The sequence below is a fragment of the Salvelinus alpinus genome, chromosome 21, assembly GCF_045679555.1.
Source record: "Salvelinus alpinus chromosome 21, SLU_Salpinus.1, whole genome shotgun sequence".
In the NCBI taxonomy this organism is placed as follows: Eukaryota; Metazoa; Chordata; class Actinopteri; order Salmoniformes; family Salmonidae; genus Salvelinus; species Salvelinus alpinus.
The window spans coordinates 32643815-32670931 of NC_092106.1; the positions used below are offsets into that span (position 1 = coordinate 32643815).

Sequence of the window (27117 nt, forward strand, 5' to 3'; positions counted from 1 at the left end):
GAGAGGAGTACAACTCAAACGTGTGGTCATAGCTGAGAGAGAGAGAGCGGGATTGCTAAACAGACTGGTTTAGAGTGATGGAAGACTAGTGTCAGGTAGGTACCCATGTCTCTCTGGTGTGTTGACAGACAGACAGACTATCTCTGTAGACTTCAGGGCACCGTTGGGCGTGGAAGTCTTGTCACTCTCGTAGTAACTAAAGTTCCCATCATTTAACATGCACCAGCGACGACTGAACTCTGCAGAGACAAGAGCAACCAGAGGGGAAGACACATCATTCACAGAGAACATCCCTCACAGAGGACACATTTCAACCAAGCTAGCATCACCTTGAGCTAGGTGAGAGGAAAGGACTAGAGAACTAGGGGAAGGGACTAGAGGACTAGGGGAAGGGACTAGAGGACTAGAGAACTAGGGGAAGGGACTAGAGGACTAGAGAACTAGGGGAAGGGACTAGAGGACTAGAAAACTAGGGGAAGGGACTAGAGAACTAGGGGAAGGGACTAGAGAACTACGGGACAAGATGACTAGAGAACTACGGGAAGGGACTAGAGAACTAGGGGAAGGTACTAGAAGACTACAGGAAGGGACTAGAGAACTAGGGGAAGGGACTAGAGAACTACGGGAAGGGACTAGAGGACTAGAAAACTAGAGGAAGGGACTAGAGGACTAGAAAACTAGGGGAAGGGACTAGAGAACTACGGGAAGGGACTAGACTAGAGAACTACGGGACTAGAGAACTAGAGGAAGGGACTAGTGGACTACGGGAAGGGACTAGAGGACTAGAGAACTGGGGAAGGGACTAGAGGAAGGGACTACAGGACTAAGGGAAGGGACTAGAGGAAGGGACTGCAGGACTAGAGGAAGGGACTAGCGGAAAGGACTCGAGGAAGGGACTAGCGGAAAGGACTCGAGGAAGGGACTAGCGGAAAGGACTCGAGGAATGGACTACGGGACTAGAAGAATGGACTACGGGACTAGGGGAAGGGACTAGAGGAAGGGACTGCGGGACTAGAGGAAGTGACTACAGGACTAGGGGAAGGGACTAGCGGAAAGGACTCGAGTTAGGGACTAGAGGAAGGGACTACAGGAAGGGACTAGAGGAAGGGACTAGAGGAAGGGACTGCGGGACTAGAGGAAGTGACTACAGGACTAGGCGAAGGGACTAGCGGAAAGGACTCGAGGAAGGGACTACGGGACTCGAGCAAGGGACTACGGGACTAGATGAAGGGACTACGGGAAGGGACTAGCAGAAAGGACTCGAGGAAGGGACTACGAGACTAGAGGAAGGGACTACGGGACTAGATGAAGGGACTACAGGACTAGGGGAAGGGACTACAGGACATGGGGAAGGGACTAGCGGAAAGTACTCGAGGAAGGGACTACGGGACTGGAGGAAGGGACTACAGGACTAGAGGAAGGGACTGTAGGAAGGGACTACGGGACTAAATGAAGGGACTACGGGACTGGAGGAAGGGACTACGGGACTAAAGGAAGGGACTACGGGACTAGGGGAAGGGACTAGCGGAAAGGACTCGAGGAAGGGACTACGGGACTAGAGGAAGGGACTAAAGGAAGGGACTACGGGACTAGAGGAAGGGACTAAAGGAAGGGACTACGGGACTAGGGGAAGAGACTAGCGGAAAGGACTCGAGGAAGACACTGGGGAAGGACTAGGGGAAGGACAAGAGGACTAAGGAAGAAACTAGGGTGTGTGTGATTGGCTCACCCTCCCTGGCCTTGCGCTCCGTAATAGGCCGGACCATGGAGGCGGTCTTGAAAAGGAAGCCATTGTGAGTGACGGGGTGCTGTGGTGAATAGTGTTGAGGCTCCATGACCCCAGTCACCTCCGACCGAGGCAGCTCTGCAGACACACAACACACACAGTAATTATTAAACCAGGAATAAAACACGCACAGTAATTATTAAACAGGAATAAAACACGCCCAGTAATTATTAAACAGGAATAAACATGTAAATATGTGAATGAATACAAATGAATATGAATATATATGAATAAACATGAGCATGTTATCTGTCAACAGGAGTGTGTATGTACCTGTGTTGAGGTTGTGTGAGAGGAACTGGGCCTGTAGTTTCTGGTTGTGTGAGAGTGCCAGGGAGAGGGGGGAGGGACAGTCAGCCTGGCCAGTAGAACAGTTCACATCAGCTCCACAGAACACCAGACACAACGTCTCCAGCACATCACTGCACTGCACGTTTATACACAGGGCCTGGAGAGGGAGAGTGAGAGAGAAAGGGAGAGGGAGAGAGAAAGAGAGCGAGCGAGAGAGAGTGAGAGGGGGGGAAGAGAGGGTAGGAGGGATAATTGTTTCAAATTCAGAAAATGATCACTTTGTCAGTATTATCTAGGAGGAACTAACTTGGCTGCCATGGAATGATGTGATGGTGAGTAGGAGCGTTTTGGTTGAAACAGCAGTGACCAGACTGTCGTTGTAGCTGTGCCACAGCAGTATTAGTAAAGTTGTTTCTGAATTCATGGTTCAGGGTCTCAGGCAGTTCTAGAACATCGTGACACATAACCTAGAACATTCCACAACCCTACATTCCAAACCTTACTCCTACCTAGTCCACCTGTTGTTGTTGTTGGGCAAAGCAGTGGTGCAGCTTGACTCAGAGCTGTGGTTCAGAACAATCCACTCTTAGTGTTTCTCAACTGAGACCAATTACACATCTCTGAGGACTTTTAGGTTAAGGGTACAGGGGGGTAAAATCCTCCAGGGTGTAGGGACAGGGGGGTAAAATCCTCCAGGGTGTAGGGACAGGGGGGTAAAATCCTCCAGGGTGTAGGGACAGGGGGGTAAAATCCTCCAGGGTGTAGGGACAGGGGGGTAAAATCCTCCATGGTGTAGGGACAGGGACGTAAAATCCTCCATGGTGTAGGGACAGGGACAGGGGGGTAAAATCCTCCATGGTGTAGGGACAGGGACAGGGACAGGGGGGTAAAATCCTCCATGGTGTAGGGACAGGGACAGGGGGGTAAAATCCTCCAGGGTGTAGGGACAGGGACAGGGGGGTAAAATCTTCCAGGGTGTAGGGACAGGGACAGGGGGGTAAAATCCTCCATGGTGTAGGGACAGGGACAGGGGGGTAAAATCCTCCATGGTGTAGGGACAGGACAGGGGGGTAAAATCCTCCAGGGTGTAGGGACAGGGGGGTAAAATCCTCCAGGGTGTAGGGACAGGGACAGGGGGGTAAAATCCTCCAGGGTGTAGGGACAGGGACAGGGGGGTAAAATCCTCCAGGGTGTAGGGACAGGGACAGGGGGGTAAAATCCTCCAGGGTGTAGGGACAGGGGGGTAAAATCCTCCAGGGTGTAGGGACAGGGGGGTAAAATCCTCCAGGGTGTAGGGACAGGGACAGGGGGGTAAAATCCTCCAGGGTGTAGGGACAGGGAGGGGGGTAAAATCCTCCAGGGTGTAGGGACAGGGACAGGGGGGTAAAATCCTCCAGGGTGTAGGGACAGGGACAGGGGGGTAAAATCCTCCTCTCTCTCTACTTATCTCTCTCCTCCTCCCTCCAGTATGTGTTTCTTCTCCATATCCCTCCCATCAGTCCCATATCCCTCCCATCAGTCCCATATCCCTCCCATCAGTCCCATATCCCTCCCATCAGTCCCATGAGGGAAGCTCAGTCAGATACATCCTCTCACACACAGGTGTGAGCTATAACAACCACAGGAGGCCTGAGCAACAAGAGAAGAAATTGTCCTCTGGGAAAGAATGCGTTTCAAGACTTCCAGCAAACACACACACACACACACACACACACACACACACACACACAGAGAAAGGAATCCAAGACTCTTACACAATACACAGAGAGAGAGAGAGGGCGAGTTGGAGGAAAAACATAGAACATTATATGATGATCTGGTGGTTCTGTCCCCAACCAAGGACGGCCTACAGCAGCACCTATGCGGATCTTCTGCACAGAATCTGTCAGACTGGGCCCTGACAGTAAATCTCAGTAAGACAAAAATAATGGTGTTCCAATCACCAGGACCACAAATACAAATTCCATCTAGACACCGTTGCCCTAGAGCACACAAAAAAACTATACATACCTCGGCCTAAACATCAGCGCTACAGGTAGCTTCCACAAAGCTGTGAACGATCTGAGAGACAAGGCAAGAAGGGCCTTCTGTGCCATCAAAAGGAACATAACATTTGACATACCAATTAGGATCTGGCTAAAAATACTTGAATCAGTTACAACCTTTATGGTTGTGAGGTCTGGGGTCCGCTCACCAACCAAGAAATCACAAAATGGGACAAACACCAAATTGAGACTCTGCATGCAGAATTCTGCAAAAATATGCTACGTGTACAACGTAAAACACCAATAATGCATGCAGAGCAGAATTAGGCCGACACCCGCAAAATTATCAAAATCCAGAAAAGAGCCTTTAAATTCTACAACCACCTAAAAGGAAGTGATTCCCAAACCTTCCATAACAAAGCCATTATCTACAGAGAGATGAACCTGGAGAAGAGTCCCCTAAGCAAGCTGGTCCTGGGGCTCTGTTCACAAACACAAACAGACCCCACAGATCCCCTGGACAGCAACACAATTAGACCCAACCAAATCATGAGAAAACAAACAGATAATTATTTCCAATGTGTCAAGAAATTAACAAAAAAACAGAGTACACAGTGGCAGAATACCTGACCAGTGACTGACCCAAACTTAAGGAAAGCTTTGACTATATACAGACTCAGTGAGCATAGCCTTCCCATTGAGAAAGGCCGCTGTAGGCAGACCTGGCTCTCAAGAGAATACAGGCTAGGAGCACACTGCCCACAAAATGAGGTGGAAACTGAGCTGCATTTCCTAACCTCCTGCCAAATGTATGACCATATTAGAGACACATATTTCCCTCAGATTACACAGATCCACAAAGAATTCCAAAACAAACCCAATTTTGATAAACTCCCATATCTACTGGGTGAAATACCACAGTGTGCCATCACAGCAGCAAGATTTGTGACCTGTTGCCACAAGAAAAGGACAACCAGTGAAGAACAAACACCATTGTAAATACAACCCATATTTATGTTTATGTATTTTCCCTTTTGTATTTTAACTATTTGCACATCATTACAACACTGTATATAGACATAATATGACATTTGAAATGTCTTTATTCTTTTGGAACTTCTGTGAGTGTAATGTTTACTGTTATTTTTTATTGTTAATTCCACTTTTGTTTATTATCTACTTCACTTGCTTTGGCAATATGTTTCCCATGCCAATAAAGCCCTTAAATTTAAATTGAATTGCGATATGCTGTCTTTTCTCAAGAGCCAGGTCTGCCTATGTGCACACTGAAACTGAGTTGCACTTCCTAACCTCCTGCCAAATGTATGACCATATTAGAGACACATATTTCCCTCAGATTACACAGACCACAGACCACACAGATCACACAGACCCACAAAGAATTCAGAAGCAAATCAAACAATGACAAACTCGTATGTGTTATGCGAATTAACGCAGTCTGCAATCACAGCAGCAAGATTTGTGGCCCGTTGCCATAAGAAAAGGGCAACCAGTGAAGCACAAACAACATAAATACAACACATATTTCAGTTGATTTATTTTCCCTTTCATACTTCAACTATTGGGACATTGTTACTCCACTGTACATAGCCAATAATATAACATTTGAAATGTCTATATTCTTTTAAAACCTTTGTGAGTGTAATGTTTACTAATGTTTATTTCCCTTTTATTTATTGTCTATTCCATTTACTTTGGAAATGTAAACATATGTTTCCCAAGACAATAAAGCCCTTTGAACTGAAAGAGAGACAGACAGTGACAGAGACAGAGAAAGACAGAAAGCGAGACAGAGAGAGAGGTGTCTGTCTGCTCGGTCCCTCTGTCTGCTCGGTCCCTCTGTCTGCTCGGTCCCTCTGTCTGCTCGGTCCCTCTGTCTGCTCGGTCCCTCTGTCTGCTCGGTCCCTCTGTCTGCTCGGTCCCTCTGGTGAGGTAATTCTGGAACATATGGATCACTTCCTGTCTCGTGTGTGTGTGTGATCCTCTGCTTTCCATGCGGGTAAAACCTTTGTTAGTTGGAGGGGGGAGGATCGAGGGAAGTGGTATCTGTAATCACTCTGATTACAAGACTTGCATGTTTTTGTTAATCTTTTCTGTAGAAAGGAGAATTGTAGCTAACTGAGAGTTATGTTTTCAGAGACACACCCAGGGTATAGAGTGCAGTCCACACGGTCCTCTGAAAAACGTTTGTCTCTCTCGGTCTCTCCAGGGGTTGTCTAAAAGTCTTGGATTCCTCCGTGTGTCTGTGTATGTGCGTGCCTGTGTGTGCAGATGTGTGCAGATGTGTGAGGGCTGGAAGTTTTGAAACACTTATTTCTCAGAGGCCTTCTTATTTTCTTGCTCAGCCTTCCTGTGAACCGATTGGTTGCTATAGCCCACACCTGAGTGTGTGAGTGAATCTCTGACTCTGGTTTCCCTCATGTGACTAATGGGAGGGATATGAAGAAGACACAGGCGAGGGAGAGTCGAAGGAGGGAGAGGAGAGTTGTTGGTTCAGAAAGAGTGCAGCTGTGTGTGTGTGTGTGTGTGTGTGTGTTGTTGGTTCAGAGAGAGTGCAGCTGTGTGTGTGTGTGCGTGTGGGGGGGGGGGGGGGGTTGTTGGTTCAGAGAGAGTGTTGGTTCAGAGAGAGTGCAGCTGTGTGTGTGTGTGTGTGTGTGTGTGTGTGTGTGTGTGTGTGTGTGTGTGTGTGTGTGTGTGTGTGTGTGTGTGTGTGTGTGTGTGTGTGTGTGTGTAATAATGTGGGTGTTACTGTGTTGGGCTCAGTGTGCTCAAGCTGGAAGGCTGCGTTGAGCTCAGCTGTAAAAACACCCTCCTTTCTTTCCCCTCCATCTCTCCTGGTCTTTCTCTCTCAACGGAGCAGTCTCTCCCTCACTGACTGCTTTAATTTCCTAGCCTGGTTCTGAGTTAACCTGTCCCCTCATCCCATATACTCCTACCCTGTTCCTGTCCCCTTACCCTGTCCCTACACCCTGGAGGATTTTACCCCCCTGTCCCCTGTCCCTACACCCTGGAGGATTTTACCCTCCTTACCCTGTCCCTACACCCTGGAGGATTTTACCCCCCTGTCCCTGTCCCTACACCCTGGAGGATTTTACCCCCCTGTCCCTGTCCCTACACCATGGAGGATTTTACCCCCCTGTCCCTGTCCCTACACCATGGAGGATTTTACCCCCCTGTCCCTGTCCCTACACCATGGAGGATTTTACCCCCCTGTCCCTACACCATGGAGGATTTTACCCCCCTGTCCCTGTCCCTACACCCTGGAGGATTTTACCCCCCTGTCCCTGTCCCTACACCATGGAGGATTTTACCCCCCTGTACCCTCAACCTAAAAGTCCTCAGAGATGTGTAATTGGTCTCAGTTGAGAAACACTAAGAGTGGATTGTTCTGAACCACAGCTCTGAGTCAAGCTGCACCACTGCTTTGCCCAACAACAACAACAGGTGGACTGTAGGTAGGAGTAAGGTTTGGAATGTAGGGTTGTGGAATGTTCTAGGTTATGTGTCACGATGTTCTAGAACTGCCTGAGACCCTGAACCATGAATTCAAAAACAACTTTACCAATACTGCTGTGGCACAGCTACAATGACAGTCTGGTCACTGCTGTTTCAACCAAAACGCTCCTACTCACCATCACATCATTCCATGGCAGCCAAGTTAGTTCCTCCTAGATAATACTGACAGTCTCTGTCACTGTCCCTCGCTCTCTCTCTTTCAATTCAAAGGGCTTTATTGGCCTAGCAGACAGAGGGGGGAAACAGGGCTGAGAAAAACAGAGAGAGTGAAGTGACATGAGAGGAAGAGAGGAGAAAAATAATAGAAAGAGAGAAAAGAGAGAAACAGGGAAGAAAGAAGTGAGAATAGAGGGATAAGGATAGAGAGAAAGAAGTGAGAATAGAGGGATAAGGATAGAGAGAAAGAGATGAGAAGAGAGGGATAAGGATAGAGAGAAAGAGATGAGAAGAGGGATAAGGATAGAGAGAAAGAGATGAGAATAGAGGGATAAGGATAGAGAGAAAGAGATGAGAATAGAGGGATAAGGATAGAGAGAAAGAGATGAGAATAAGAGGGATAAGGATAGAGAGAAAGAGATGAGAATAAGAGGGATAAGGATAGAGAGAAAGAGATGAGAATAGAGGGATAAGGATAGAGAGAAAGAGATGAGAATAGAGGGATAAGGATAGAGAGAAAGAGATGAGAATAGAGGGATAAGGATAGAGAGAAAGAGATGAGAATAGAGGGATAAGGATAGAGAGAAAGAGATGAGAATAAGAGGGATAAGGATAGAGAGAAAGAGATGAGAATAAGAGGGATACGGATAGAGAGAAAGAGGGTAAAGTCAAGTTCTAGAAACGGATCTCTTCCTGGCAGCCATATTGACACACATCCAAAGTCTAAACAAACAACCCCATAAATGGTTTAGTGCTGTCAGCCATACAGCCACACCACGTCTGCACCCACCCAGCACTTACCGTATACACTGAACAAAAACATAAACGCAACATGTAAAGTGTTGGTCCCATGTTTCATGAGCTGAAATAAAAGATCCCAGAAATGTTCCATATGCACAAAAAGCAAATTTCTCTCTAATTCTGTGCAGGAATTTGTTAACTTCCCTGTTAGTGAGCATTTCTCCTTTGCCAAGATAATCCATCCACCTGACAGGTGTGGCATATCAAGAAGCTGATTAAACGGCATGATCATTACACAGGTGCACCTTGTGCCGAGGTAAATAAAAGGCCACTCTAAAATGTGCAGTTTTGTTATACAACGCCACAGATGTCACAACGGTGTGAGGGAATGTGCAATTGGCATGCTGTTGCTAGATAATTGAATGTTCATTTCTCCACCATAAACTGCCTCCAACGTCGTTTTAGAGAACTTGGCAGTACATCCAACTGGCCTCACAACCGCAGACCACGTGTAACCACGCCAGCCCAGGACCTCCACATCCGGCTTCTTCACCTGCGGGGTCGTCTGAGACCAGCCACCCGGAAAGCTGATGAAACAGGAGTATTTATGTCTGCAATAAAGCCCTTTTTGTGGGTAAAAACTAATTCAGTCGGTGGGCCTATGCCCTCCCAGACCCACCCATGGCTGCGCCCCTGTCTAGTCATGTAAATCCATAAATTTGGGCCTAATGAATGTATTTAAATTGACAGACTTCCTTTAATGAACTGTAACTCAGTAAAATAATTTTAATTGTTGCATGTTGCGTTTATATTTTTGTTCAGTATACATTTAGCAGATTTATCCAGAATGACTTACAATGAGTGCATTCATTTTAAGATAGCTAGGTGGGACAACCTCATATCACAGACCCGGGGGTCGGGTGGGGGGTGATGTGGGATTAATCAAGATAATCTTTTCAGAAGATTTCGGAAGAATTTAGAAGATCGGCAGGGACTCAGCTCTCCTGAAGTTAGGGGCAATTCAGAAGATCGGCAGGGACTCAGCTCTCCTGATGTTAGGGGCAATTCAGAAGATCGGCAGGGACTCAGCTCTCCTGAAGTTAGGGGCAATTCAGAAGATCGGCAGGGATTCAGCTCTCCTGAAGTTAGGGGCAATTCAGAAGATCGGCAGGGATTCAGCTCTCCTGAAGTTAGGGGGAAGCTTGCTCCACCATTGGTGCTGTGCCAGGCCAGACAAGAGCTTTGACTGGTATGAGCCGGCCCCTCGTATGTGTGTGAGGGCCAATATACCAGAGCGGGCGGAACGGAGTGCTCGGGTTGGGGTGTAGGTTTTGAACCACACAGACATATGGAGAAACTCCTAAACCACTAACACACACAAACATATCCCAAACCATCCACACACACTCCTCTGCATCTCATAACACTGTCAGCCTACAGTCACGCTGTCAAACTAATATTCTCAGTGGTTCCTGTCTAATCACTGGGTTGGTTGATGAATTAGCATGTGGAGGTTAGCTGTGAGGTAGACTGGCACCCATGTAAAAGCAGTGCTAGCCTGTACTGCGGGATGCTAGAAAAGTTTACATCATTTAGCTTCACTATGTTATAAGTGTGTAGTTTAGCAATCAAATGAGGATAAAAGTTCTTCCTGACCATGTCAGCTACGCAGGAAAAACTCCTGGCACTAGATTTAAGATGATAGCATAGATTAGCAGTGATGTGCTATAAGATGCTAGCATAGTTTAGCTGTGATGTGCTATAAGATGCTAGCATAGATTAGCTGTGATGTACGATAAGATGCCAACATTGTTTAGCAGTGAAATGCTACAGTATAAGACGCTAATATTGTTTAGCTGTGATGTGCTACAGTATAAGAAGCAAACATAGTTTAGCTGTGATGTGCTGCAAGATACTAACATAGTTTAACAGTGATGTGCCATGAGATGTTAGCATACATGTAACTGCCAAAATAAAGGAAACACCAAAATAAAGTGTGTTATTAGGGTGTTGGGCCACGAGCCACCAGAACAGTTTCAATGTGCCTTGGTATAAATTCTACAAGTGTCTGGAACTCCATTGGTGAGATTCGACACCATTCTTCCACGAGAGATTCCATCATTTGGTATTGAAGGTGGTAGAAAACGCTGTCTCGGACGCCAATCTACTGTAGAATCTCCCATAAGTGTTCAATTGGGTTGAGATCTGGTGACTGACACACACACACATCCTTTAAAGCCCCTATGCTCCTTCTTCTAGCCATGGTAGCCAAAATAATGGGCAACTGGGCATTTTTACACATGACCTAAACATGATGGGATGTTAATTGCTTAGTTAAGTCATGGAACAACGCCTGTGTGGAAGCACCTGCTTTCAATATACTTTATATCCCTCATTTACTCAAGTGTTTCCTTTATTTTGGCAGGTACCTGTAGTTTAGCCGTGATGTGCTATAAGATGGAAGCATAGTTCAGCAGAGTGGGAGGGGGACTCGTACAAGGTTGTCCATTCAGAAAGGTGAGACTGCGGAGAATCTGACCACACAAAGAACACATTGAGTCACACATACCAGTGTATCTCTACCCCAAACACACACCCTCTGTCTCTCCCACACATATACCAGTGTATCTCTACCCCAAACACACACACACACACAATTACTGTAATACCCACACACTCTATCAATCACAGACACACACAGGCAGCTGGGATTATGATATACTGGACACAGACCAAAGTCTGGCTTCAGCGCCATTCAGACACCTACTCGGACAACACACAAATTCGGACACACACTCGGATTCATACACACTCGGACACAGCATTCCAACATGTCTCCACCCAGCTGAGCATAGAGGAAGGGTAAGGCTGTGAGGCAAAGTCCATTTCAATCATCCAACTCACATACTCTATTTACACAGTTCAACACTCACACAAATACAACTCTCAGAAACACACCTAAATAAATACAACCCTCAAACACACACAGTCCCGCTCACATTTTATACACATGACTCACAAACCAACACTTATCTAAAAGATACAAAAACAGGCCTTTTCCACAAACATAGACAGACAGACACAGAGCACAGAGTTATACTGGCAAACATAGTACTTCAGTAGTACACTCACCCATGAGCTGACATTGTAGTCCTCTTGACTGTCACTAGTGTGTGTGCATGTGTGTGAGTGAGTGCACGTGTGTGTGTGTGCCAAACTGAATAGTTCCAAGTGACAACCCTCCAAGAGCACTCCTCACAAAGCTACACGTCAACTACATCACAGAAGGAAAGAGAGAGAGAGAGATAGACAGAAAAACTTTCCCAGCTCCACTGATCTGACCCAAACAATGAGACAGAGAAAAGGGGCGGAGAGGAGAGCAACTCTGGAGAGGAGGAATTAGAACACATTCCTGTAGAAAGACCATGATGATGTCAGAGGGAGGGGTGGAGTCCTGCCACAGTTAGATAAACAAAGCAGCATGAGCTCCGACACACACTAATACATGCCAGAGGTGGGCTCAGGCCCAGGGAGAGCACGGAGAGAAACACTGTCTAGATAAGAAAATGGAGCAGGGAAAGCGAGGGAGAGAAAGAGAGAAAGCGAGGGAGAGAAAGAGAGAAAGCGAGGGAGAGAAAGAGAGAAAGCGAGGGAGATAAAGAGAGAAAGAGAGGGAGAGAAAGAGAGAAAGCGAGGGAGAGAAAGAGAGAAAGCGAGGGAGATAAAGAGAGAAAGAGAGGGAGAGAAAGAGAGAAAGCGAGGGAGAGAAAGAGAGAAAGCGAGGGAGAGAAAGAGAGAAAGCGAGGGAGAGAAAGAGAGAAAGAGAGGGAGAGAAAGAGAGAAAGCGAGGGAGAGAAAGAGAGGGAGAGATAAGAGGGGGGAGCAGGAGAACAAAGGATTCATTTAGTGGAACGCATAAAGAGAGTGAGAGTGTGTGTTTCTCCCTATACTGTTGCATCCTGGTCCAACAATCAGAATCAGAGAGAAAACTTCCTGTATTTTGAGTTTCTTTAAATCTCTGCTGCACACACGACACACACACACACACACACACACACACACACACACACACACACACACACACACACACACACACACACACACACACGACACACAGGGAGTGAACAGCTGGTGAACTAAATCACTTAAGGAGGAAAATGGAATCACTCAGTCATGTGCTGAATGTGATTCACAGACAGACAGAGACAAAGAGATACAGAGAGAGAGACAGAAACCGAGAGAGAAAGAGACAGAGAGACAGAAATACATAGACAGAGAGATATGTGCAGTTGGCATTGCTTCTGGTAACTGGGTTAAGAGGCTATTGACTGGCCCAGCTAAGAGCTGTAACACTGAGTCATTCACGACACAAACACTGAATGGAAGAGATGGGGCGAGATAGAGGGGTAGTGGAGGGGATGGACACTGGAGGGGTATGGATACTGGAGAGGTATACTGTAGGTACTGGAGGGGTATACCCCATGGTGGAACAAACTCCCTCACGACGCCAGGTCAGCGGAGTCAATCACCACCTTCCGGGGAGACACCTGAAACCCCACCTCTTTAAGGAATACCTAGGATAGGATAAAGTAATCCTTCTAACCCCCCCCCCTCTTAAAAGAGTTAGATGCACTATTGTAAAGTGGTTGTTCCACTGGATATCATAAGGTGAATGCACCAATTTGTAAGTCGCTCTGGATAAGAGCGTCTGCTAAATTACTTAAATGTAAATGTAAAAATGTATACTGTAGATACTGGAGGGGTATACTGTAGACACTGGAGGGGTATAGATACTGGAGGGGTATGGATACTGGAGGGGTATACTATAGACACTGGAGGGGTATACTGTAGACACTGGAGGGGTATACTGTAGACACTGGAGGGGTATACTGTAGATACTGGAGGGGTATACTGTAGATACTGGAGGGGTATACTGTAGATACTGGAGGGGTATGGATACTGGAAGGGTATACTGTAGATACTGGAGGGGTATACTGTAAATACTGGAGGGGTATACTGTAGATACTGGAGGGGTATACTGTAGATACTGGAGGGGGATACTGTAGATACTGGAGGGGTATACTGTAGATACTGGAGGGGTATACTGTAGACACTGGAGGGGTATACTGTAGATACTGGAGGGGTATGGATACTAGAAGGGTATACTGTAGATACTGGAGGGGGATACTGTAGATACTGGAGGGGTATACTGTAGATACTGGAGGGGTATACTGTAGACACTGGAGGGGTATACTGTAGATACTGGAGGGGTATACTGTAGACACTGGAGGGGTATACTGTAGACACTGGAGGGGTATACTGTAGACACTGGAGGGGTATACTGTAGATACTGGAGGGGTATACTGTAGATACTGGAGGGGTATACTGTAGATACTGGAGGGTTATACTGTAGATACTGGAGGGGTACACTGTAGATACTGGAGGGGTACACTGTAGATACTGGAGGGGTACACTGTAGATACTGGAGGAGTATACTGTAGATACTGGAGGGGTATACTGTAGACACTGGAGGGGTATACTGTAGATACTGGAGGGGTATACTGTAGATACTGGAGGGGTATACTGTAGATACTGGAGGGGAATGGATACTGGAAGGGTATACTGTAGATACTGGAGGGGTATACTGTAAATACTGGAGGGGTATACTGTAGATACTGGAGGGGTATACTGTAGATACTGGAGGGGTATACTGTAGATACTGGAGGGGGATACTGTAGATACTGGAGGGGTATACTGTAGATACTGGAGGGGTATACTGTAGACACTGGAGGGGTATACTGTAGATACTGGAGGGGTATACTGTAGATACTGGAGGGGATACTGTAGATACTGGAGGGGTATACTGTAGATACTGGAGGGGGATACTGTAGATACTGGAGGGGTATACTGTAGACACTGGAGGGGTATACTGTAGACACTGGAGGGGTATACTGTAGACACTGGAGGGGTATACTGTAGACACTGGAGGGGTATACTGTAGATACTGGAGGGGTATACTGTAGATACTGGAGGGGTATACTGTAGATACTGGAGGGTTATACTGTAGATACTGGAGGGGTACACTGTAGATACTGGAGGGGTACACTGTAGATACTGGAGGGGTACACTGTAGATACTGGAGGAGTATACTGTAGATACTGGAGGGGTACACTGTAGATACTGGAGGGGTATGGATACTAGAAGGGTATACTGTAGATACTGGAGGGGTATACTGTAGACACTGGAGGGGTATACTGTAGATACTGGAGGGGTATACTGTAGATACTGGAGGGGTATACTGTAGACACTGGAGGGGTATACTGTAGATACTGGAGGGGTATACTGTAGATACTGGAGGGGTATACTGTAGATACTGGAGGGGTATACTGTAGATACTGGAGGGGTATACTGTAGATACTGGAGGGGTATACTGTAGATACTGGAGGGGTACACTGTAGATACTGGAGGGGTACACTGTAGATACTGGAGGGGTATACTGTAGACACTGGAGGGGTATACTGTAGATACTGGAGGGGTATACTGTAGATACTGGAGGGGTATACTGTAGATACTGGAGGGGTATACTGTAGATACTAGAGGGGTATACTGTAGATACTGGAGGGGTATACTGTAGTTACTGGAGGGGTACACTGTAGATACTGGAGGGGTACACTGTAGATACTGGAGGGGTACACTGTAGATACTGGAGGGGTACACTGTAGATACTGGAGGGGTACACTGTAGATACTGGAGGGGTATACTGTAGATACTGGAGGGGTACACTGTAGATACTGGAGGGGTATACTGTAGATACTGGAGGGGTACACTGTAGATACTGGAGGGGTACCCTGTAGATACTGGAGGGGTACACTGTAGATACTGGAGGGGTACACTGTAGATACTGGAGGGGTACACTGTAGATACTGGAGGGGTATACTGTAGATACTGGAGGGTTATACTGTAGATACTGGAGGGGTATACTGTAGATACTGGAGGGGTATACTGTAGATACTGGATGGGTATACTGTAGATACTGGAGGGTTATACTGTAGACACTGGAGGGTTATACTGTAGACACTGGAGGGGTATACTGTAGATACTGGAGGGGTATACTCTAGATACTGGAGGGGTATACTCTAGATACTGGAGGGGTATACTCTAGATACTGGAGGGGTATGGATACTGGAGGGGTATACTGTAGATACTGGAGGGGTATACTGTAGATACTGGAGGGGTATACTGTAGATACTGGAGGGGTATACTGTAGATACTGGAGGGGTATACTGTAGATACTGGAGGGGTACCCTGTAGATACTGGAGGGGTACACTCTAGATACTGGAGGGGTATGGATACTGGAGGGTTATACTGTAGATACTGGAGGGGTATACTGTAGATACTGGAGGGGTATACTGTAGATACTGGAGGGGTATACTGTAGATACTGGAGGGGTATACTGTAGATACTGGAGGGTTATACTGTAGACACTGGAGGGGTATACTGTAGATACTGGAGGGGTATACTCTAGATACTGGAGGGGTATACTCTAGATACTGGAGGGGTATGGATACTGGAGGGGTATGGATACTGGAGGGGTATACTGTAGATACTGGAGGGGTATACTGTAGATACTGGAGGGGTATACTGTAGATACTGGAGGGGTATACTGTAGATACTGGAGGGGTATACTCTAGATACTGGAGGGGTATGGATACTGGAGGGGTATACTGTAGATACTGGAGGGGTATACTGTAGATACTGGAGGGGTATACTGTAGATACTGGAGGGGTATACTGTAGATACTGGAGGGGTATACTGTAGATACTGGAGGGTTATACTGTAGACACTGGAGGGTTATACTGTAGACACTGGAGGGGTATACTGTAGATACTGGAGGGGTATACTCTAGATACTGGAGGGGTATACTCTAGATACTGGAGGGGTATACTCTAGATACTGGAGGGGTATGGATACTGGAGGGGTATGGATACTGGAGGGGTATACTGTAGATACTGGAGGGGTATACTGTAGATACTGGAGGGGTATACTGTAGATACTGGAGGGGTATACTGTAGATACTGGAGGGGTATACTGTAGATACTGGAGGGGTATACTCTAGATACTGGAGGGGTATACTCTAGATACTGGAGGGGTATGGATACTGGAGGGGTATACTGTAGATACTGGAGGGGTATACTGTAGATACTGGAGGGGTATACTGTAGATACTGGAGGGGTACACTGTAGATACTGGAGGGGTATCCTGTAGATACTGGAGGGGTATCCTGTAGATACTGGAGGGGTATACTGTAGATACTGGAGGGGTATACTGTAGATACTGGAGGGGTATACTGTAGACACTGGAGGGGTATACTGTAGATACTGGAGGGGTATACTGTAGATACTGGAGGGGTATACTGTAGATACTGGAGGGGTACACTGTAGATACTGGAGGGGTACACTGTAGATACTGGAGGGGTATACTGTAGATACTGGAGGGGTATACTGTAGATACTGGAGGGGTATACTGTAGATACTGGAGGGGTATACTGTAGATACTGGAGGGGTACACTGTAGATACTGGAGGGGTATCCTGTAGATACTGGAGGGGTATCCTGTAGATACTGGAGGGGTACACTGTAGATACTGGAGGGGTACACTGTAGATACTGGAGGGGTATACTGTAGATACTGGAGGGGTATACTGTAGATACTGGAAAGGTATAGATACTGGAGGGTTATACTGTAGATACTGGAGGGGTATACTGTAGATACTGGAGGGGTATACTGTAGATACTGGAGGGGTATACTGTAGATACTGGAGGGTTATACTGTAGACACTGGAGGGTTATACTGTAGACACTGGAGGGGTATACTGTAGATACTGGAGGGGTATACTCTAGATACTGGAGGGGTATACTCTAGATACTGGAGGGGTATGGATACTGGAGGGGTATGGATACTGGAGGGGTATACTGTAGATACTGGAGGGGTATACTGTAGATACTGGAGGGGTATACTGTAGATACTGGAGGGGTATACTCTAGATACTGGAGGGGTATACTCTAGATACTGGAGGGGTATACTCTAGATACTGGAGGGGTATACTCTAGATACTGGAGGGGTATGGATACTGGAGGGGTATACTGTAGATACTGGAGGGGTATACTGTAGATACTGGAGGGGTATACTGTAGATACTGGAGGGGTATACTGTAGATACTGGAGGGTTATACTGTAGACACTGGAGGGTTATACTGTAGACACTGGAGGGGTATACTGTAGACACTGGAGGGGTATACTGTAGACACTGGAGGGGTATACTGTAGATACTGGAGGGGTATACTGTAGATACTGGAGGGGTATACTCTAGATACTGGAGGGGTATACTCTAGATACTGGAGGGGTATGGATACTGGAGGGGTATACTGTAGATACTGGAGGGGTATACTCTAGATACTGGAGGGGTATACTCTAGATACTGGAGGGGTATACTCTAGATACTGGAGGGGTATACTCTAGATACTGGAGGGGTATACTCTAGATACTGGAGGGGTATACTCTAGATACTGGAGGGGTATACTCTAGATACTGGAGGGGTATACTCTAGATACTGGAGGGGTATACTCTAGATACTGGAGGGGTATACTCTAGATACTGGAGGGGTATACTGTAGATACTGGAGGGGTATACTGTAGATACTGGAGGGGTATACTGTAGATACTGGAGGGGTATACTGTAGATACTGGAGGGGTACACTGTAGATACTGGAGGGGTATCCTGTAGATACTGGAGGGGTATGGATACTGGAGGGGTATGGATACTGGAGGGGTATACTGTAGATACTGGAGGGGTATACTGTAGATACTGGAGGGGTATACTGTAGATACTGGAGGGGTATACTGTAGATACTGGAGGGGTATACTGTAGATACTGGAGGGGTATACTGTAGATACTGGAGGGGTATACTCTAGATACTGGAGGGGTATGGATACTGGAGGGGTATGGATACTGGAGGGGTATGGATACTGGAGGGGTATACTGTAGATACTGGAGGGGTATACTCTAGATACTGGAGGGGTATACTCTAGATACTGGAGGGGTATACTCTAGATACTGGAGGGGTATGGATACTGGAGGGGTATACTGTAGATACTGGAGGGGTATACTGTAGATACTGGAGGGGTACACTGTAGATACTGGAGGGGTACACTGTAGATACTGGAGGGGTACACTGTAGATACTGGAGGGGTATACTGTAGATACTGGAAAGGTATAGATACTGGAGGGTTATACTGTAGATACTGGAGGGGTATACTGTAGATACTGGAGGGGTATACTGTAGATACTGGAGGGGTATACTGTAGATACTGGAGGGGTATACTGTAGATACTGGAGGGTTATACTGTAGACACTGGAGGGGTATACTGTAGACACTGGAGGGGTATACTGTAGATACTGGAGGGGTATACTCTAGATACTGGAGGGGTATACTCTAGATACTGGAGGGGTATGGATACTGGAGGGGTATGGATACTGGAGGGGTATACTGTAGATACTGGAGGGTTATACTGTAGATACTGGAGGGTTATACTGTAGATACTGGAGGGTTATACTGTAGACACTGGAGGGTTATACTGTAGACACTGGAGGGGTATACTCTAGATACTGGAGGGGTATACTCTAGATACTGGAGGGGTATACTCTAGATACTGGAGGGGTATACTCTAGATACTGGAGGGGTATGGATACTGGAGGGGTATACTGTAGATACTGGAGGGGTATACTGTAGATACTGGAGGGGTATACTCTAGATACTGGAGGGGTATACTCTAGATACTGGAGGGGTATACTCTAGATACTGGAGGGGTATACTCTAGATACTGGAGGGGTATAGATACTGGAGGGGTATAGATACTGGAGGGGTATACTGTAGATACTGGAGGGTTATACTGTAGATACTGGAGGGTTATACTGTAGACACTGGAGGGTTATACTGTAGACACTGGAGGGGTATACTCTAGATACTGGAGGGGTATACTCTAGATACTGGAGGGGTATACTCTAGATACTGGAGGGGTATACTCTAGATACTGGAGGGGTATGGATACTGGAGGGGTATACTGTAGATACTGGAGGGGTATACTGTAGATACTGGAGGGGTATACTCTAGATACTGGAGGGGTATACTCTAGATACTGGAGGGGTATACTCTAGATACTGGAGGGGTATACTCTAGATACTGGAGGGGTATCCTGTAGATACTGGAGGGGTATACTGTAGATACTGGAGGGGTATACTGTAGATACTGGAGGGGTATACTGTAGATACTGGAGGGGTACACTGTAGATACTGGAGGGGTATCCTGTAGATACTGGAGGGGTATCCTGTAGATACTGGAGGGGTATACTGTAGATACTGGAGGGGTATACTGTAGATACTGGAGGGGTATACTGTAGATACTGGAGGGGTACACTGTAGATACTGGAGGGGTACACTGTAGATACTGGAGGGGTATACTGTACATACTGGAGGGGTACACTGTAGATACTGGAGGGGTACACTGTAGATACTGGAGGGGTATCCTGTAGATACTGGAGGGGTATACTGTAGATACTGGAGGGGTAGACTGTAGATACTGGAGGGGTATACTGTAGATACTGGAGGGGTATACTGTAGACACTGGAGGGGTATGGATACTGGAGGGGTATACTGTAGATACTGGAGGGGTATACTGTAGATACTGGAGGGGTATACTGTACATACTGGAGGGGTATGGATACTGGAGGGGTATACTGTAGATACTGGAGGGGTATACTGTAGATACTGGAGGGGTATACTGTAGATACTGGAGGGGTATACTGTAGATACTGGAGGGTTATACTGTAGACACTGGAGGGTTATACTGTAGACACTGGAGGGGTATACTGTAGATACTGGAGGGGTATACTCTAGATACTGGAGGGGTATACTCTAGATACTGGAGGGGTATACTCTAGATACTGGAGGGGTATACTCTAGATACTGGAGGGGTATACTCTAGATACTGGAGGGGTATACTGTAGATACTGGAGGGGTATACTGTAGATACTGGAGGGGTATACTCTAGATACTGGAGGGGTATACTCTAGATACTGGAGGGGTATACTCTAGATACTGGAGGGGTATACTCTAGATACTGGAGGGGTATACTCTAGATACTGGAGGGGTATACTCTAGATACTGGAGGGGTATACTCTAGATACTGGAGGGGTATACTCTAGATACTGGAGGGGTATACTGTAGATACTGGAGGGGTATACTGTAGATACTGGAGGGGTATACTGTAGATACTGGAGGGGTATACTGTAGATACTGGAGGGTTATACTGTAGACACTGGAGGGTTATACTGTAGACACTGGAGGGGTATACTGTAGACACTGGAGGGGTATACTCTAGATACTGGAGGGGTATACTCTAGATACTGGAGGGGTATGGATACTGGAGGGGTATGGATACTGGAGGGGTATACTGTAGATACTGGAGGGGTATACTGTAGATACTGGAGGGGTATACTCTAGATACTGGAGGGGTATACTCTAGATACTGGAGGGGTATACTCTAGATACTGGAGGGGTATACTCTAGATACTGGAGGGGTATGGATACTGGAGGGGTATACTGTAGATACTGGAGGGGTATAGATACTGGAGGGGTATACTGTAGATACTGGAGGGTTATACTGTAGATACTGGAGGGTTATACTGTAGATACTGGAGGGTTATACTGTAGACACTGGAGGGGTATACTGTAGACACTGGAGGGGTATACTCTAGATACTGGAGGGGTATACTCTAGATACTGGAGGGGTATACTCTAGATACTGGAGGGGTATACTCTAGATACTGGAGGGGTATGGATACTGGAGGGGTATACTGTAGATACTGGAGGGGTATACTGTAGATACTGGAGGGGTATACTGTAGATACTGGAGGGGTATACTGTAGATACTGGAGGGGTATACTCTAGATACTGGAGGGGTATACTCTAGATACTGGAGGGGTATACTCTAGATACTGGAGGGGTATCCTGTAGATACTGGAGGGGTATACTGTAGATACTGGAGGGGTATACTGTAGATACTGGAGGGGTACACTGTAGATACTGGAGGGGTATCCTGTAGATACTGGAGGGGTATCCTGTAGATACTGGAGGGGTATACTGTAGATACTGGAGGGGTATACTGTAGATACTGGAGGGGTATACTGTAGATACTGGAGGGGTACACTGTAGATACTGGAGGGGTACACTGTAGATACTGGAGGGGTATACTGTACATACTGGAGGGGTACACTGTAGATACTGGAGGGGTATACTGTACATACTGGAGGGGTATGGATACTGGAGGGGTATCCTGTAGATACTGGAGGGGTATACTGTAGATACTGGAGGGGTAGACTGTAGATACTGGAGGGGTATACTGTAGATACTGGAGGGGTATACTGTAGACACTGGAGGGGTATGGATACTGGAGGGGTATACTGTAGATACTGGAGGGGTATACTGTAGATACTGGAGGGGTATACTGTACATACTGGAGGGGTATGGATACTGTAGATACTGGAGGGTTATACTGTAGATACTGGAGGGGTATACTGTAGATACTGGAGGGGTATACTGTAGATACTGGAGGGGTATACTGTAGATACTGGAGGGTTATACTGTAGACACTGGAGGGTTATACTGTAGACACTGGAGGGGTATACTGTAGATACTGGAGGGGTATACTGTAGATACTGGAGGGGTATACTGTAGATACTGGAGGGGTATACTCTAGATACTGGAGGGGTATACTCTAGATACTGGAGGGGTATACTCTAGATACTGGAGGGGTATACTGTAGATACTGGAGGGGTATACTGTAGATACTGGAGGGGTATACTGTAGATACTGGAGGGGTATACTGTAGATACTGGAGGGGTATACTCTAGATACTGGAGGGGTATACTGTAGATACTGGAGGGGTATACTGTAGATACTGGAGGGGTATACTGTAGATACTGGAGGGGTATACTGTAGATACTGGAGGGGTATACTGTAGATACTGGAGGGGTATACTGTAGACACTGGAGGGTTATACTGTAGACACTGGAGGGGTATACTGTAGACACTGGAGGGGTATACTCTAGATACTGGAGGGGTATACTCTAGATACTGGAGGGGTATGGATACTGGAGGGGTATGGATACTGGAGGGGTATACTGTAGATACTGGAGGGGTATACTGTAGATACTGGAGGGGTATACTGTAGATACTGGAGGGGTATACTGTAGATACTGGAGGGGTATACTCTAGATACTGGAGGGGTATACTCTAGATACTGGAGGGGTATACTCTAGATACTGGAGGGGTATACTCTAGATACTGGAGGGGTATGGATACTGGAGGGGTATACTGTAGATACTGGAGGGGTATACTGTAGATACTGGAGGGGTATACTGTAGATACTGGAGGGGTACACTGTAGATACTGGAGGGGTACACTGTAGATACTGGAGGGGTATACTGTAGATACTGGAGGGGTATACTGTAGATACTGGAGGGGTATACTGTAGATACTGGAGGGGTATACTGTAGATACTGGAGGGGTATCCTGTAGTTACTGGAGGGGTATCCTGTAGATACTGGAGGGGTATACTGTAGATACTGGAGGGGTATACTGTAGATACTGGAGGGGTATACTGTAGATACTGGAGGGGTACACTGTAGATACTGGAGGGGTACACTGTAGATACTGGAGGGGTATACTGTACATACTGGAGGGGTACACTGTAGATACTGGAGGGGTATACTGTACATACTGGAGGGGTATGGATACTGGAGGGGTATCCTGTAGATACTGGAGGGGTATACTGTAGATACTGGAGGGGTAGACTATAGATACTGGAGGGGTATACTGTAGATACTGGAGGGGTATACTGTAGACACTGGAGGGGTATGGATACTGGAGGGGTATACTGTAGATACTGGAGGGGTATACTGTACATACTGGAGGGGTATGGATACTGGAGGGGTATACTGTAGATACTGGAGGGGTATACTGTAGATACTGGAGGGGTATACTGTAGATACTGGAGGGGTATACTGTAGATACTGGAGGGGTATACTGTAGATACTGGAGGGGTATACTGTAGATACTGGAGGGGTATACTGTAGATACTGGAGGGGTATACTGTAGATACTGGAGGGGTATACTGTAGATACTGGAGGGTTATACTGTCGACACTGGAGGGTTATACTGTAGACACTGGAGGGGTATACTCTAGATACTGGAGGGGTATACTCTAGATACTGGAGGGGTATGGATACTGGAGGGGTATGGATACTGGAGGGGTATACTGTAGATACTGGAGGGGTATACTGTAGATACTGGAGGGGTATACTCTAGATACTGGAGGGGTATACTCTAGATACTGGAGGGGTATACTCTAGATACTGGAGGGGTATACTCTAGATACTGGAGGGGTATACTCTAGATACTGGAGGGGTATGGATACTGGAGGGGTATACTGTAGATACTGGAGGGGTATACTGTAGATACTGGAGGGGTATACTGTAGATACTGGAGGGGTACACTGTAGATACTGGAGGGGTATCCTGTAGATACTGGAGGGGTATCCTGTAGATACTGGAGGGGTATACTGTAGATACTGGAGGGGTACACTGTAGATACTGGAGGGGTATCCTGTAGATACTGGAGGGGTATCCTGTAGATACTGGAGGGGTATACTGTAGATACTGGAGGGGTATACTGTAGATACTGGAGGGGTATACTGTAGATACTGGAGGGGTACACTGTAGATACTGGAGGGGTATACTGTACATACTGGAGGGGTACACTGTAGATACTGGAGGGGTATACTGTACATACTGGAGGGGTATGGATACTGGAGGGGTATCCTGTAGATACTGGAGGGGTATACTGTAGATACTGGAGGGGTAGACTATAGATACTGGAGGGGTATACTGTAGATACTGGAGGGGTATACTGTAGACACTGGAGGGGTATGGATACTGGAGGGGTATACTGTAGATACTGGAGGGGTATACTGTAGATACTGGAGGGGTATACTGTACATACTGGAGGGGTATGGATACTGGAGGGGTATACTGTAGATACTGGAGGGGTATACTGTAGATACTGGAGGGGTATACTGTAGATACTGGAGGGGTATACTGTAGATACTGGAGGGTTATACTCTAGATACTGTAGGGGTATGGATACTGGAGGGGTATACTGTAGATACTGGAGGTGTATACTGTAGATACTGGAGGGGTATACTGTACCCTGTAGATACTGCGCGAACTGTATACTGTAGATACTGCGCGAACCACTGCTTTTAACCAGGGCAAGGTGACCGGAAGCATGACCGAATACAAACAGTGTAGCTATTCTCTCCGCAAGGCAATCAAACAGGCTAAGTCCCAGTACAGAGACAAAATCGAGTCGCAATTCAACAGCTCAGACACAAGAGGTATGTGGCAGGGTCTACAGTCAATCACGGATTACAAAAAGAAAACCAGCCCCGTCGCGGACCAGGATGTCTTGCTCCCAGACAGGCTAAACAACTTTTTTGCCCGCTTTGAGGACAATACAGTGCCACTGACACGGCCCCCTACCAAAACCTGCGGGCTCTCCTTCACTGCAGCCGAGGTGAGTAAAACATTTAAACGTGTTAACCCTCGCAAGGCTGCAGGCCCAGACGGCATTCCCAGCCGCGTCCTCAGAGCATGCGCAGACCAGCTGGCTGGTGTGTTTACGGACATATTCAATCAATCCTTATCCCAGTCTGCTGTTCCCACATGCTTCAAGAGGGCCACCATTGTTCCTGTTCCCAAGAAAGCTAAGGTAACTGAGCTAAACGACTACCGCCCCGTAGCACTCACTTCCGTCATCATGAAGTGCTTTGAGAGACTAGTCAAGGACCATATCACCTCCACCCTACCGGACACCCTAGACCCACTCCAATTTGCTTACCGACCCAATAGGTCCACAGACGACGCAATCGCAACCACACTGCACACTGCCCTAACCCATCTGGACAAGAGGAATAACCATGTGAGAATGCTGTTCATCGATTACAGCTCAGCATTTAACACCATAGTACCCTCCAAACTCGTCATCAAGCTCGAGACCCTGGGTCTCGACCCCGCCCTGTGCAACTGGGTCCTGGACTTCCTGACGGGCCGCCCCCAGGTGGTGAGGGTAGGTAACAACATCTCCACCCCGCTGATCCTCAACACTGGGGCCCCACAAGGGTGCGTTCTGAGCCCTCTCCTGTACTCCCTGTTCACCCACGACTGCGTGGCCATGCACGCCTCCAACTCAATCATCAAGTTTGCGGATGACACTACAGTGGTAGGCTTGATTACCAACAACGACGAGACGGCCTACAGGGAGGAGGTGAGGGCCCTCGGAGTGTGGTGTCAGGAAAATAACCTCACACTCAACGTCAACAAAACAAAGGAGATGTTTGTGGACTTCAGGAAACAGCAGAGGGAGCACCCCCCTATCCACATCGACGGGTCAGTAGTGGAGAAGGTGGAAAGTTTTAAGTTCCTCGGTGTACACATCACGGACAAACTGAATTGGTCCACCCACACAGACAGCGTTGTGAAGAAGGCGCAGCAGCGCCTCTTCAACCTCAGGAGGCTGAAGAAATTCGGCTTGTCACCAAAAGCACTCACAAACTTCTACAGATGCACAATCGAGAGCATCCTGTCGGGCTGTATCACCGCCTGGTACGGCAACTGCTCCGCCCACAACCGTAAGGCTCTCCAGAGGGTAGTGAGGTCTGCAGAACGCACCACCGGGGGCAAACTACCTGCCCTCCAGGACACCTACACCACCCGATGTCACAGGAAGGCCATAAAGATCATCAAGGACAACAACCACCCAAGCCACTGCCTGTTCACCCCGCTTTCATCCAGAAGGCGAGGTCAGTACAGGTGCATCAAAGCCGGGACCGAGAGACTGAGAAACAGCTTCTATCTCAAGGCCATCAGACTGTTAAACAGCCACCACTAACATTTAGCGGCCGCTGCCAACATACTGACTCAACTCCAGCCACTTTAAAAATGGGAATTGATGGAAATTATGTAAAAATGTACCACTAGCCACTTTAAACAATGCCACTTAATATAATGTTTACATACCCTACATTACCCATCTCATATGTATATACTGTACTCTATATCATCTACTGCATCTTGCCATCTTTATGTAATACATGTACCACTAGCCACTTTAAACTATGCCACTTTATGTTTACATACCCTACAGTACTCATCTCATATGTATATACTGTACTCTATACCATCTACTGCATCTTGCCATGCCGTTCTGTACCACCACTCATTCATATATCTTTATGTACATATTCTTTATCCCTTTACACTTGTGTGTGTGTATAAGGTAGTAGTTGTGGAATTGTTAGGTTAGATTACTTGTTGGTTATTACTGCATTGTCGGAACTAGAAGCACAAGCATTTCGCTACACTCGCATTAACATCTGCTAACCATGTGTATGTGACTAATAAAATTTGATTTGATTTGATTTAGATACTGGAGGGGTATACTGTAGATAC

General features: G+C 46.9%; 1 protein-coding gene and 1 long non-coding RNA gene across 6 annotated transcripts in view; both read right to left on the reverse strand.

The window, feature by feature from the left end:
* Nucleotides 1-27117, reverse strand: part of LOC139548261 (arf-GAP with Rho-GAP domain, ANK repeat and PH domain-containing protein 1-like) — a 124513-nt gene that overhangs the window by 52358 nt on the left and 45038 nt on the right. For all 5 annotated transcript variants that reach the window (XR_011669683.1, XM_071357814.1, XM_071357812.1 and 2 more), the window contains 3 exons: nucleotides 2060-2234; nucleotides 1730-1864; nucleotides 104-239 (listed from right to left, as the gene is read on the reverse strand). Coding sequence is in view for 4 of the 5 variants with exons in the window: in XM_071357814.1 (XP_071213915.1) it covers nucleotides 104-239; nucleotides 1730-1864; nucleotides 2060-2234 (446 nt within the window). In the remaining variant the exon portion in view is untranslated. The remainder of the gene's footprint in view (nucleotides 1-103; nucleotides 240-1729; nucleotides 1865-2059; nucleotides 2235-27117) is intronic.
* LOC139548268 (uncharacterized) lies at nucleotides 9268-12598 on the reverse strand. Its single transcript, XR_011669684.1, has 2 exons — nucleotides 11629-12598; nucleotides 9268-9680 (listed from the first exon to the last, which is right to left on the reverse strand). It is a non-coding gene; the product is annotated as an uncharacterized lncRNA (long non-coding RNA).